The sequence below is a fragment of the Carya illinoinensis genome, chromosome 2 (genome assembly GCF_018687715.1).
Source record: "Carya illinoinensis cultivar Pawnee chromosome 2, C.illinoinensisPawnee_v1, whole genome shotgun sequence".
In the NCBI taxonomy this organism is placed as follows: Eukaryota; Viridiplantae; Streptophyta; class Magnoliopsida; order Fagales; family Juglandaceae; genus Carya; species Carya illinoinensis.
Genome location: NC_056753.1, coordinates 24,391,549 through 24,406,717, shown reverse-complemented (window position 1 = coordinate 24,406,717; position 15,169 = coordinate 24,391,549). Strand labels below are relative to the sequence as shown.

At 34.8% G+C, this 15,169-nt stretch overlaps 1 protein-coding gene across 1 annotated transcript; it reads right to left on the bottom strand.

The window, feature by feature from the left end:
- On the bottom strand, positions 1-4,700 carry LOC122300444 (zinc finger CCCH domain-containing protein 58-like). Its single transcript, XM_043111115.1, has 7 exons — positions 4,326-4,700; positions 4,038-4,180; positions 3,661-3,723; positions 3,322-3,438; positions 2,896-3,198; positions 2,511-2,819; positions 1-1,122 (listed from the first exon to the last, which is right to left on the bottom strand). The coding sequence occupies exons 1-7, from the start codon at positions 4,411-4,413 to the stop codon at positions 727-729; spliced, it is 1,419 nt and encodes a 472-aa protein (XP_042967049.1). The 5' UTR covers positions 4,414-4,700; the 3' UTR covers positions 1-726.
- Between the last annotated feature and the right edge of the window lie 10,469 nt (positions 4,701-15,169).

Genomic DNA, 15,169 nt, shown 5'->3' with positions numbered 1-15,169 from the left:
TGCAATAAGATAAGATCACATTTATAAATGGAGAAAAGGAATGGAACAATTATTATACATCCCAGGGTGTTTCTTCATATATTTGTATTTCATAATAAACTTATCAAGAACCAAGTCAAGCATATTTGCAACAATATGACTGTATCTGATCTCATACAATGAAGCAGCCTGATGCCTCCTTGGAGTCTCTTGATTCCTTCCCTTTTTCATGATGGACCCTAGACAAAAAGTGAGGGAACAATAAGACCTTCAAAGTCCTTTCTAAGATGAATTGGAAGCTTTTTTAACCATATCAAAGTAAAATAAAATAGAGAGACATTGACGGAGTCACGTCAATGTAAAAGAAAAAACACTATGGAACACATCTTTTTTCATTGAAGAGGGATTGGATGAAATAAACACAACTCCAAAAAATGGAGAGAGATGGACACAGAGTTGCCTAATAGAATTGCAGGTTCTTTCAGGGTTATTCAGAATTAAGGTGGAATGCTATGCGGAGTATGCTAAACTTTTAAAAGTTGGCCACGGTTTATTCAAGATGTAGGACATGGCCATAAAAAGACTATGTGAACATAGAGAAGATTAAAGCTGCTGTGTGCTAGATCTGAGCCGTGGAACATTGGTAACTGAGAAATGAAGCCTCCTTTTGAGGACTTCCACCAAAAAATGATGTTTTGGCTCATGACATTTGGTCAAAGAGTAATAAAAAGGATGACTTGATGTGGCTTAGTTTGAAGAGCGAGCCCCTGTGCCACCACTGCTGCTGCCAGTTGAAGGGCCAGAACCCTGAGCAGACTGTTCCATAGTCAAATGTGGAATAGGTTCACTCTTTGAGAAAGTTGAACCGACTGATCCACTAGATGTGCTCATTGACGAAGACATTCTCGATGAAACAGGGTCCTTGCTGGATCCTGAAATAAGTTCAGGCTTCAACTCTGAAGATGAAGATGACGGGGCTAGCGTACCAATTGAAGATCCCACAGGGTAGGGCGCAACTTGCATATCAGCAAGAGAAGATGCAGATGAACTGTAGCTCAATGTTCCCAATGAGTGATCATATTTGCATGCAGAGCCAAACTTGCATACTCCATGTTGAACATAATGAATACAAGCCGGTGCACCCTGAGTAAAACAACTGATCAATAAGCCACTCAAAAGTATAATGAAGCACATAATACATTATAAAACAATAGTAGACAAATATCTATTAATTTCATATAATAATTGAAATCATAGCTCTGCAGTCTTCTCCTTTCCATATAAAAAAACCTTTCATAGGAACGAGTAAAGATGATCTGGACCAACCATTGATTGCTCCTGCTAAGAGCAAATGTTCATCTAGATTTAATGCTTCTAGATGTTCAACATTGTTCCTGCAGAGATTTCTTGTCCAATTCGATAGTTTAGATGTAATTGAATTCACAAAGTAATTGGTTCAAAACCTATTTCAGCATTTCCTATCTAAATCAGAATAAGACATCAATCTTAGTCTTACTAAAATTATTAGTCTTCAGCTTCTTCTAAAAACACTCATCTGCATGCAGTTTTCTCATTAATTCCTATGTATCTTCTATTTGTGCAAGGAACTAGTGTTTTCCAGCTGTAAAAATACACTTTCATAACCTTATATGTAGCTCAATAATGTGTTTGTTTTATCATCTCGCTAGATCTTATGAATGTGGGAAAACCAGAAAAGTTACCTTAAACATCATAGTTTACAGATTACACAAAAATGAAGAAATTGAAATTACCAATTTAGGATTGACACGAAGAGGATTCCCTCGAATAATCCAAAGAATGATAATATTATAATATTGAAAAAATCATTAATAATGTTTCTTCAACACATTCATTGGCCAATAGGCCCAGCAAAAATAAACATGTTCATATTGGTATCAAACAAGTACAGTCACATTCCAGGACAAACAGCGTTTGACACGCTAACATTAATAGAGGTAAAGTGAAAACACAAGGTAGCATCAATCTAACATAGATTCTTAAATAGATAAACTTGGATAATGGTTGGCCATGATGTTATTTGAATCATATAAAAGATATCCACATCAACTTTATATTCAGAGTATGTCTACAAGAGGCCTAAGATATATATATATATATATATAATATCCTGAAGGAATCACATGGGATGATGCGAGATGAACTGCAAAATTCTCATCAAGACATCAACCATAGAATGGAGCCCGCAAAATCCGGATCTCAAGGAAAAAGATAAAGAAGAATGCATATGTTTACAACATATTTGACTACACTAAGAAATATAGATTTCGCATGAGCCATTCAGTAGAAGTTCAGGAAAATCATTTCCAACCTTACATTAAACAAGCGATGCCTAATACTAATATGTTATAGTTTCTTTTAACAAAGGAAAACTAAAAACAAAAAGTGCCTGATTCAAAGGAAATTTTATAGGTTTAAGTGAAAATACAAACTAACAACATGCGCCAACATAGAAAGCATCAAATGCAAATAAGTTGTAAAAAGATGCCTACAGGACGTAGAGGAAGACCAATGGAGCTATTTGTTTTGGATGCAACCAATTCAGGTGGATGATGATATCTACATGAGGAGGCATATTTGCAATCTCCTGTTCTCATGTAATGCTGACATTCTGGTTGGCCGGGTCTTTCTGGAAGTGAGTATTCCTTCTGACTACTGCTTGAGGGACCAACAGGAGAAGGTAAAGACTGATAAGTTCCAGTGTAGGTGGGTGTTCCTGGATACAAGGGTGTCATCCCATAAAGCTGCCCAGAACCGACAGTGGCCTGAGAATTAGGAGAGGGGACTGGGCTTATGGGTGCCTGCACAAGTTGGTTAACAGCATAAATAAAACGAATACGGTAGCAAAAAATAGAGAAGTAAGAAAGCTTCACCTACCGGGTAAGGACCCCAACCCGGAAAGGGAACCATGCTTGGTAGCAGCACATGACCATAAGGGCTTTGAACATATGAGCCCGGTGGCAGAGGAGGCCTTGCAACAACTACCCCATATTGTTGTGAGGAAGGAACAGATGAAGAATGCACACCTGGATGTAATGTGGGTGTAGGCATAGCTGCAATTGTTGGTGCTAATGATGCTGCTGGAACTTGTATGCCAGCTGGCTGTGGATGATGGAATTTACATGTCACACCAAACTTGCACTGCCCGGTTTTTACATAGTAGGAACACTCTTTTTCACCCTGTCAAAAAAAATCCTGTTTAGATTAAACTTAAGTGCACACTGAGGAAATGTTTATTTTTTAAAAGTGATTCCAATATAACAAAAGATTCAAAAAATTAGACTAAATGTCCGGAATACAGACCAGACGAATCGGGTACCCATAATAATTTAGTTGTACAGGGGTAGATTCTCCTCCCTGCCGAGGATGGTGGTATTTACAAGAAGCACCAAATTTACATGTCCCCGTCCTCATATAATACTGAAAATTGAGCAAGAACAGTATAGTCAACACAATGGGAGCTCAAAATCTTGATGAATCATCAAACAAAGAGACAACCAAATAAAACAAGTTTAATTACAGATTACAAACACAAACGGTAACAATCAAGTAGGACCGAGTGACTGAACAGACATTGTCTAATATGAGCCACTTGGCATGCAACCCGAGTTTCAAAATCAACTAGAATAACCAAATAAGTACCTGGCACACAGGCTGGCCCAGTCGCTCTGGGTACTCCCCTCCAGGTCTTGCAGCTCCTATTACCTGAACAGTGTACTTTCATCAAAATCAAATAAGGAATCACCATATCAACTATGCAGATCTCATTCATTTAACTTTCGAACAATCACAATTCCGATACAACTAGTAAAAAAGAATCTAAAAACTTCAACACAAGTTACCCCGACAAAAATGCCCAAGTTTCACAAACCATCATGAAACCCAACATAAAGCTAAGATCAAATCAAACTCAGCCCAAAAATCCTAATTGATCACAATGAAAACGAGTAGAAACGTTCCGATTAAGCCCTATATTCAAACACATGGAACGAAACGAAATGGAATTCCAAAAATATTACCCTGCAGCGGTCACGGGGATGATTGAACCGACACCGCGGGCCGTACCCACAAATCCCGGTTCGCAGATAGTAGATACAATCGGCCTCGTCCGGCCGTTCCGGGTAAGAATCTGCACCGCCCAATCCCAACTGCCACATAGGCTCTACATTCCGCAAAACACACGAAAGATCAAAACCCAATAAAGTTCGCACAAATTCCACAGCAATTTGGGAATCCTAATCGCCGGAACGCAGAAATTTTTGTCACAAAACGACAATGAAATTGAAATGCAGGGTCTCTGAGCTTACCTTCAAGTCCGCTTTCGGGTCCCGGAGCGGTCCATTCCGGCGACGGATCGGACTGAGAGCCTTCAGTAGCCCGACCATACCGCTCCATTGTACGAACTCCGGGGGGGGGGGGGGGGGGTTTCGAAACCGGACGAGAGGGGCACTGATCGTACAGTAAAGAGGACGGTTCTCGAACCTTTCAGTACAAAGAATGAGAGGCTCCGCTCAAATGGGGAGAGAAATAAAGACAGGGACAGATACAGATACAGAGAGAGAAAGAGGGAACTGCTTGGATTTCTGGGTTTTCTTCTCTCTCTCTGTCTGTCTCTCTCTCTCTCACTCACAGAGTACTGTGTCCCTGTTTCCGTTTGGTTTGGTTTGGTTTGGTATTCTGTTGTTGGTTTTCATCTTGTTGAAAAATTATTGGGTAATTATTAGTTATTTTTGTAATTCCCATACCCGAGTCAGTCCTCTATATATTACATCGGCCTCTTAATTCTCGCCACAATACCTTCATCTATCGCTTGAAATTTTAATTGACGATTAGATAAGTTTTTATTTATTAACATAATAAATTAAAAAAATTTTAAAAAGGGACACTTAGGCCTGATTGGAACTTATGATCTCAGTTTAATTTAATTTAAAATTAAATCTAATATTTAAATATCTAATTTTTTAAATTATTAAATTTATCTTAATTTTAAATTTTTTTTTACACGTAAGACCTATGATTTTTTTAACTCAATAACTTTCTGTACTCAGGATCCACAATATTTTTTAACTTTTCATAAATATATTTAAACTCATCTTAACATTTAAACTGATCTTAAGTCTCGTTTATTTTTAAAGAAGAGATGAGATAAGTTGAGATTAAAGTTAAAAGTTGAATAAAATATTATTTTAATATTTTTTATTAAAAATTAAAAAAATTAAATTATATATTTTATTTTATCTGAGAATTTAAAAAAATTGTAATTATTAGATGAGATAAAAATTTTTATAAAAGTAAATGAGGCCAATAGATTATATAAAACCTACTCTATCATCTTAACTTATTATCATTCTTAAAAAACTTAATTCATTTCAACCAACTCAACATCTAAACATACCTTAAAATAAATGAAAATAATATTTTAATATTTATGTCAACAATCCTGTCGTTGATAAACGCGTCAAAAACAGAGGAATTTACTTACCTTAAGTGGTAGCCTGAATATTATTTTTAGAAAATAAAGAAGAGGAATAAAAAAAACGTGTTTGAATTATAAGAAAAAAAATAATGTGGGGAGCATGTGTGACAGTGTAGGTGTCAAGTGAAATGACAGAAATGGCCTTAGTCAAGACTGGAGTCCAGCTCGTGGATTGTGTGATATGACAAGGTTGTCCTTTTTGGTCAGAGTGAAAATAATCATAAAAAGCTCGTGATGGGGGATTAAGTAAATTAAAATCACCTTCGACTACTGCGAGACCCTAAAAAGGTAGTGGGGCGAGAAGAGAGTGGGTGCAGTGCCGGTGCTTCTATTTCTCATCGTGGCAGACAAATATACAGAACAATGCAATAAGCATTAAAAATAAATAAAAATAAAAATAAGAAGAGTCAATTATCCAGTTGAATAATTCTCACATTTCATGAAAGATAAAATGATGTTAATAATAATCATGAATATAAAAGTATCGTGTAAGTATTTGAAATAAATAAATAAATATAAAATTTATATAAAAAAAATATTTTCATATTTTACGATTGTATGTAACATTTTTCTTTATGAAAAAGGTATTGTTAGTATGTTAGATATAGTTTTAAATTTTATAAATTTTATGTATTTTCTTTAAAAATAATAAAATTTACGGTTAAAAACGAATTTGTTTACATATACTTCAGATTTATCTCATTTTTTAAAAGACTTGCACAACACTGTTCTATTCTAAAATTGTACATATTATTTCTATTATGAAAAAAGGAGCGAGAATTGGTTTCATTAATGTGTCTTCTTTTTTATTTTTACAAATTTTTGATGCGATTCATGTGATTATAGTAATTTTAATTAGAAATACTATATCTAAAATTAATTTTATTAAAAATTAATGGTACTATATATATATATATATTTAAGCGCTTTTCGTATAGCTTTATTTTTCTATCTATTTTGGGGGCATCCGATTTAAATTTTCAGGAATTTTTTAAACAGTGTAATATTTTTAATTAATTTGTTTTTATGGCATTAAGTTGAGCAACTTTACCCGTTTAATGTCGACCGACAAGCAATATAGGAATGAGCATTTGTAGAATATACAATAATGTAGATTTTAATGATGAATTAGAATGAAAATTTGATCAAATGTTAAATCACTTTCCACTATTGGCTCATAAAAAAAAATTAAATTATACGAAAAGTCACATAAAACTTATGCTTTTGTGTCTTATCTCTCCACATTTCAAATATAAAATAATAGGACAATATACCTTTACAATATTTGTTTCATCCGCATGCTAATGATTATGTTGTATAAATTCACCCCCCCTCCCCCCCTTTTTATGCCAAAATTAAGGTACAATGAGGGCAAGACTTCATCATTTTATTTTAAAATAATGTTATATATAATTGTAGAGTATGCAGACGTTGTACAATAACTTTAAAAAATAGAAGAATATATTATTAAAAATTAATTTTTTTATATAAATCTCGTATTTATTCATTTTTTTTAAATTGATTGAACGACACTTGCGCACTTACAACTGTAACTATCAGTTTTCTTTATTTTATTTGTAACCTTTATTTTCTCAAATTAATTGTATCTAAAAAATTGGTTTAGGTCCTTAATTTGGATTTGGTTTGATCAAAATTAGAGTCATTATATGATAATATATTTCAATATATCTTATTATAAAGGGTAGGATGTTTTTCATTGTAGTTTTTTTTTTAATCTTTAATTAATTTTATAAATTTATGTAAAGAATTGCTTAAAATACGATATATATCAAGCAATGTGAATATAAACTAAAACAAATAAGATTTCTTTATTACAAAATATTTCTTTTTTAATTCAATAACTAGAATTTTTAACTATATTCAGTCCAAAACATTTTAATCCTTGTCTATTTTCGTAATCAGACGACTTCGCACCAACCAGAAAGCATCAAGAGCAAACAGTCGCCGATGGATGCGGGATAAGGACACCGAGGACTGAACACTTTTTCTGTGTCGACCAACGAGGGACTGACACGTATTGCCAAAGAAGTCTTTCTTGTCAGGCATATTTTTGACAGAGATATCCTCCCACGCGTCCTTGTAGCGCGTGTGCACGTGCCAATCGTTTGAACAAAAAGAATAGAAAAATATTGGCTTTCACCGGTCGTACGTTGGCGTGGGAATTGCTATAAATCAATCTGTCTATTGACAAAAACGGTAAGCATCGTATGGAGGCAGTTTCAGCTGCATCCTGTTTGGGTTTTTCGACCAAAACAGAAACGGTTCAGATCCCATGTTTTCACATATGGACGGGTGAGATCTTTTGAAACGTCAACGAGGGTACAGTATCAGGGTGGAAGTTGTGCAGTAGGTAAGGAAGTCTATTGATTCATGAATCCTAATTCAGGTTAAACGAGTGACCGGGTGTGGGCCGTCGGTGGAAGGCGTGAACGCAATGGAGGGGGACCGGCTCGACCGGTCACCAGGTGGAAAGTGGGGTTTATTTGACTTGGACAAGCTTTGGCCACGAGTGGCACTAGTTGAGTTTGCTACCATTGGTCTGTTTTGGACTGATAGTGACCGTATCATATCGACCCCAATGTCGGCGAGTTTTTTCCTTATTTTCTTTTTATCCTGGATTCCTTGTGTGTGTGGGGTTGGCTCATGGCGGCTCAACGGTAACGCTGTTTAGGGGTTATCTTAAGACTGTTATTTTATTCAAGACTTCAAAAATTAAAAATAACGTGTATTTTTAAAAAAATAAAAATTATTTTATCAATACTAAAATAAAAAATTTATTATTTTTTATTATGTGTAAGGATCTTATAATACTAAATTTAATATTTAATACAATGAATTATTTATATTTTAAATAATTTCTTTAAAGTCTTACTAAATTGAGGTATACAATTTACATTGGGGTCTCATTTTAAGTTGTTGTATTAAATATAAATTCAAAAAAATTTATTTAAAAATTTTAAATATAATCTCATTTTATTGAAAATTTTGAAAAATATTCTATATAATAATTGATATTCTATTATATTATAATTACAAATAATTAACTTAAATTTTACCTTAGATCTCAATTTGTATTGAGCCTCTCCTGATTAGAATCAAATGTTACCTTTTATTTTAACTTTTATTAAATTTTTAATCATTAATATGTGATATTTAAAATGATTTTATAGAGTAATAATCACTTAAATAAAAATTCATTTAAAATATAAACTAAAAACATCAATTAAGATAAATAATTGTATTTTCATATGCCAAAGTAACTTTGGTTCTTTATATATATATATATATATATATATATATATATATATTTGAATAACGTTTGAAAAAGAAAAAACCCTGCCCCCCAATCTATCTATCGTTTTTTTTCCAATGTTGAATTTTTAGGAGATATAATTCCATGTCATACACCTAAAAATAGCACTCAAACTTGGTTGTACGGTCTCAATAATATTCATTATCCTTTTGCTATAACTGAATAAAGATTAACATCTTGTTTGGAAGGAAATAACAGGATTTAATAATAAAAGAAAATGGATATCTCAGTTTTTCATTCCATCATAAATATAAATATATATATATATATATATAAATATATATATATATATATATATAAATATATATATATATATATTGTGTGTGTGGATGAAAAATTCCTACAATATCATTTATATTTGGTTAAGATATTAAACTATCTCTATCTTTCATTTTCACTAGTAGATTTTTCTCTCTCTCCCTCTTCCTTTCCCCATCCATTTTATAAACAAAAATTATAGTTATAGTTGTATGTGCATAAACGCCATATAATTATTTTGAAAAAAATAAATTAATACGAGACACATGAAAAAAAATTTAATAGTAGATCTCACTCTTTTCAAAATGACTATATGACACTTGTATACTATATGACTGTACTTTAAGGTGATATCTCTTCCCTTCTTTTAAAACATCTAAACAATAAAGATTCCATTCCATTTATTTCATTTCCTCTCCACACATGACACTTTAAATCACACAATAATAATTGTTTTGAAAAAAATGAATAAAATATGAGATTTACATAAAAAAGTTAATTTTTAAATAATAGATCTCACTATTTTTTAAAAAAATTATACGATATTTACATACTTTACGATTATATGTAAAATTACCTATAACAATTTGACATGAACAATCGCATTTTAGTTGATTTTCCACTTGGACGGAACGATTGTTTGTCGACCTTGAACTTCGACATAACAAATATACTTCTCAACTCTACGTACTGGAAACTTATATCAATGAAGCCTATGAAAGTAAATATCTACATGTTTATAAACATGAGTTTAATCACGTAGGAGTAACGCGCCATTGGACATTCAAGAGGCGATTATGGACAAAAATAACCTTACTCTATATTTAAACTAAAAGTTAAAATATTTTAAATTCAATTACAAACTAAGTTTGTGAGTCACGGTTTCTTTTTGTATACATAAAGATAATAAAATAATATTTACAGTCTTATAGTGCATAAGTCTTGCGTATTCCTTTTAAAAAAAATAAATAAATTTAAGACATACATAAAAAAATCAAATTTTTAATAATGGATTCTATTTTTTTCGAATAGAGTGTATGAAATTTACACATTTTAAAATTGTATCTATCACTTACACAAATATAATTAAATGGTTGGCTTTGAATCTTTGATGGGTTTGCTTAAATAAAAAGATTAACTAAGTGACGTCTTGAAATGTGCCTTTTGAACCACACTAAGCTATGCCACGAAAGTTCCTCCCATTGCATTCTTTAAACTTGGAGATGGATCCAAGTTCTCTTTTTGTTGACAATAAGCATGTCACCTGTGAGACACAAGTGGGAGAGATTCCTCGCACTTTTATACGTCTCTTGTGGACGTTGAAAATGGACTTTATCCGTCACATTATTCAAAGTCAAAGAGTCATGACATATCTATAATTATTTTATAATTTATTTTTAAACAATCAATTAAATTATGCCACTCTATTAAAAATAAATTTTAATATTATAAAACTAAATTTCAATTCATTTAGAGTTATAAAATAGTTGTAAGGTTATCAAATGTAAAATTCTTTTTATTTTTATTATGAAAAATGATAATTTTACAACTATTTTACAATTCTATATAAATTAGATGGTAGTTTTATAATATCAAAATTTATTTTTAATAGAGTGGCATCGTTTTATTAGTTGTTTAAAAATGAGTTGTAAAATAGTTATACAAAAATTATAAGAATATTATTACTATTCTTATTAAATTAATTAAATTCATAATTTCTGTATCACAGATTTATTTAAAAAAACATACATGTGCTTGAGCAGGGATCATTATTAAAATTTTTCATAATATTATAACGCAAGGGTTACAGTATCACTTTAAAGTTCCATCGGTAAAGATGAGATTGCATTTGAATGTTGAGTTGAGTTGAGCGGTATTCTTTATAAATAGTAGTGAGTTCTGTGTGACCAATCTAATATGATTTTAGATGTGTTTGAATGTTAAAATGAGTTGAGTACTATTTACGGGAAGTTAAAAAATGTATAAGATCCACCAATAATTGGAAAGTTGTTGTAATGATTGAATAATTAATTTATTAAATATTTTATTAATAAATAACATAAATCAGACATAAATTCCTTGATGCATAAAAAAAACTACAACAAAATAAAAATAAAATTTTCTTACTCCAAATTTATAAAAACAAAATAAAATAATTATCAATAAAATTAAAACAGTATAATGCCCATATTTTATTCTATTATTTATTTACATATTATTTCATTAGTGGTTACAAAAAAATGCATGTAATGCGGGAGAAAAAAAAATTGAGTCACCTAGCAAATTGAGCCTCACTCAATTTAGTGCTCGAGACATTTGTCTCTCGCTCAAGTGGGCTCTGTCGCAAAATGGTTGCTTGCGGGTTTTATACACCACACGAGCGAATGTATTTAAGTGCTTTTTACCAAGCACAGCTCAAGCCATTCGCACAATTCCCCCAAAATTTTGAGTCTGTGTGATTTTCCTTCCATTTTTCACCTCGAATGTGCGTCATTCCAGTGATTTATTTAACGAAATCCTCTTTCACTCATGGTAAGCCTATCCTCTTCAAATCCTTTTGCATTTTGAACATTGTTTTCCATTAGGAAATTCGGTTTGGATGGTAAATTGGGGATTTTGGTTTTTTATTAGGAGCAATAACTAAGGGATTTTTGGGATTGTTTTTATGTTGTTGCATGCCTACACTGAGTCCGTGTTGTTCTTAGTAAGTATTGCATCCAACATGAATGTTTCATTCTCAACTTGTATCGAGGGCGCACTAAGTGTTCGAGAAAATGCCAAAATGAGTCATGTATTTCGGGTTGGGAAGTGGATTGACCATAACGTTTTGGTTATCAAATGTGAATCACAAATTTTTTAGCATACCCATTTGCGAAGTGTTGTGGGTAAATCACCATTGAGTGCTATGTTGTATTTAGAAATTAGAAGGGTGATGGAACACCCATAGGGTTTGAAACCCAATATTCGCAGAGCATGCACACCAAGTGTTCGATGTGCTGCCTAGGAGAGTCATAGCACATGTATTTACATGGTTTTTCATCATGCATTGCATTTGAGTACTTAGGAGAGTCATAGCACATGCATTAACTTTTACAACTCACATTTACACAGACTGCATATGCATTTGTCTGTGTTTTAGGCATGCATACATTGAGTCATCCACATTAATTTTTGTAATATCTAATTGTCATTATTATGCCTATAGAAAAATATCATGTGGTGTGTGCAAGGTCGAACAAATTCTTCTAGTCCCAACCAAGCACACTTCCATAATGCTCTAGTACGGGAACTCTATACTGAAAAATTTTCTCACTGTACTCCCATTATTGAGCATGAGATCTCCCTAAGTGAGCTTTAGGAATCTATACTATGTCGTATTTTTTAGTCTCACTAGTGGGTATCATTAACCACTGGTCTCCCTACTCCGTCTATGTAGTTAGTCTGGGAGTTTTACTCAAACATTCATGTCATTTCACTCGATGGTTATTTTGATGTCAATCTTTGGAACATACAATTCTGAGTGACTCCAGGCATGTTAGCTGATTTGCTTAACACTCCTCGTGTGACCGACCCCCCATCTCCTTTTTAGTAGGATCGTACTCTCTAACTTTTGCCCAACTACCCCATCAAAGTAATATCAGCCTTGACAAAGCCATTCTGCTTTATGCATTGATCAATGACGTTCCCATCGATTTGGGAAATCATATTTGTAGGGGCTTTCTTGAAGCTTATCAGTCCAATAAACTAAATACTGGATTACCTTTTGTGAGTCATGTCACCCACATTGCTTTGTCTCAGTCTGTTACTATTCGTCTGACGGAGCCTATAATCCCTCTTAAGGCTCCTATTGGTCGTAAGATCATTAGCTGAGTCGTGCACACATTTGCCCTCATCTTTTGGATGTTGAGTATTCTCCTACACCTACTTCTCAGCTGTCCCATTCTAAGCCATTCAACTGTTAGCTATTAGTTTGACACCATCCAACTACAACTTATTAAGATGAGATAAAATAAACGGTGGGGGCCCGAGTTGTGTGGTTAGTCGAGCGACCAGACCCTCTGTAATCTCAGCTTTGGAGTCATGTGCTGGAAGACAGTTAGAATATTAGGATCCATAAAAGTTTTTGTTGCACGAAGATGAAGGTCCAGTGGTAGCGGAGGGGTATGTTCTACAAAAACTTCATATAGTATGCAATACTGCTATAGGCTGCATTAGACCCATTATAGGAACCCTCACCTATACTGCGCTTCGAACTGCATGCCTCATACATCTTAGCATCCAACTCTGTGTGTGCTGCAACACTTGCAACAATTGTTTGCGGGGCATTGCTAAGCTCTGGTGAGATTGACGGCCCGACTAGATGTGATGACCCGCTTTTGAGTGTATTTTCGCTGAAATGGTTGTTTTTATTTTAATTAATATGTTAGTTATTTATTTTAATTTATTTGCGTTTTAAAATTATTTTTTTTATTTAATTGATGTGGTGTTTTATTTCTTTTAGTTGTTTACAGTTTTTAATATCTTCGCGGCGGTTTAGTGTTGTTTTTCCTTACATCTCTTTTCATTTTTTCCTTTTCTTTTTCCTTTTTCTCTTTTTCCTTCTTTCTTTTTCCTTTTTTTTTTTCTTTTTTTTTTCTTTCTTTTCTTTTTCCCTCTCTCTCCCCGCGTCGACCCCCCCGGCCTCTCTCTCTCTTCTCTCTCCCTCACGCCGGAAGCCTCTCACCCCCGATCTACCGCCGTCCGGCCACCGTGCGGCTCACCGCCGGTACCGTTCGGTTCGTCTCCCTCCGGCGCACCTCCCCACCGAAGCTCACCCCCATCCGGCCGGCCGTTTGGCCAGAAAACCTCTTTAAAGCCCGCACGACTTTGGCTCCGATCCGCCACCGTCGCTCCACCTCCGGCTACCATTTCTTCACCACTTCATCACCGGTCCCTTGCCGTCCTAACCCACCTATTTCCGGCCTCCAACGACCACCGGAACAGCTCCTACGAGCTAGCTTTCCTTTTTAGAAAATCCGGCCTCCCACCGCCGTTTCTGCCGCCACCCACGGCCAACCACCACTTCCAATAGCTTCACAATCATCCCTAGACCATTCCCTATCAATCCCAAGCCCTAGTTTGTCCCCATTCAAAAGTGGATTTTTCACAACCCACGGCCACAGTGAATTTTCACTGTGACGTTGCTTTTTCTCCGCCGTTTGCAACGCCGCGTGTTTTCTAAAATTGTCATATAGCGCTGTAAGTATTTTCCAAACCCTATTTTCAGATTTCAATATATATTGCTCTTTCAATAATTTATCTGCTGGTTGGTTGATTCCGGACTGAGTCCGAGGAGTTCGGGGGTCGGATGGATGGAGGACGGAGTTACCTGTTTATTTGATTTATGTGTGTTGGATTATTTTATTATGCATTGTTGTGGCATTGCATGGTGCATGCACGTGTGTTTGTGAAATAGTGTGAAAAGCCTGTGTATTGGCGTAAGTGGTCTTACGGGTGCGTGTGTATCACGACCCCAAGCCGGGATGAGGTATTATCCCGGTGGAGCTCCTCTGGTCACTCGGGAGCAGAATAAACTGAGTGATGTCCCCTGGGTCGTCGCTGGGCGACGACGGGAGCGGGGCTAGGGGTTGCTTGGCTACGAACGCGCCGGGCGCGGAACCGGGCATCGCTCTATGCACCGACTCCGTGGCCCTTCGCTGGTGAGGGCTAGAGGATGCTTGGCTACGAACGCGCGGGGCGCAGAACTGGGCATCGCTCGTTAGGTGTCACATGCGTAGTGATACTCTGCGGTGTGGCACTGGAGCCAGGGTGTGCGGATGACCCCTAGGGGAGGTCATGATGCATACGGATAATATGGATTCTAGTTTGAATCGGATAAAGGCCAAATGTGACTTTTGGCGTGTTTTTCGGAAAGGATGTGTTTTTGGGCCAAATGGGTTTTTTTGGCGTGTGGAAAAATCGTGTTTTATGGGTTTTGTGCATTGGGCATGTTTCATGCATATTGTTTGAGTTCTATGTGTTTTTATCTGGTAGTGTTTGGGTTTTACTTACCTGTAGTACCTTTTTTGGTTCCGTAGCTTTTG

Coding starts and splice junctions, on each gene's coding strand:
- LOC122300444 (XM_043111115.1), bottom strand. CDS start 4,413: ATGGAGCGGTATGGTCGGGCTACTGAAGGCTCTCAGTCCGATCCGTCG. Junction 3,199..3,321: donor ATGGGTACCCGATTCGTCTG/GTCTGTATTCCG, acceptor TTTTTTTGACAG/GGTGAAAAAGAGTGTTCCTA. Junction 2,820..2,895: donor CGGGTTGGGGTCCTTACCCG/GTAGGTGAAGCT, acceptor CAACTTGTGCAG/GCACCCATAAGCCCAGTCCC.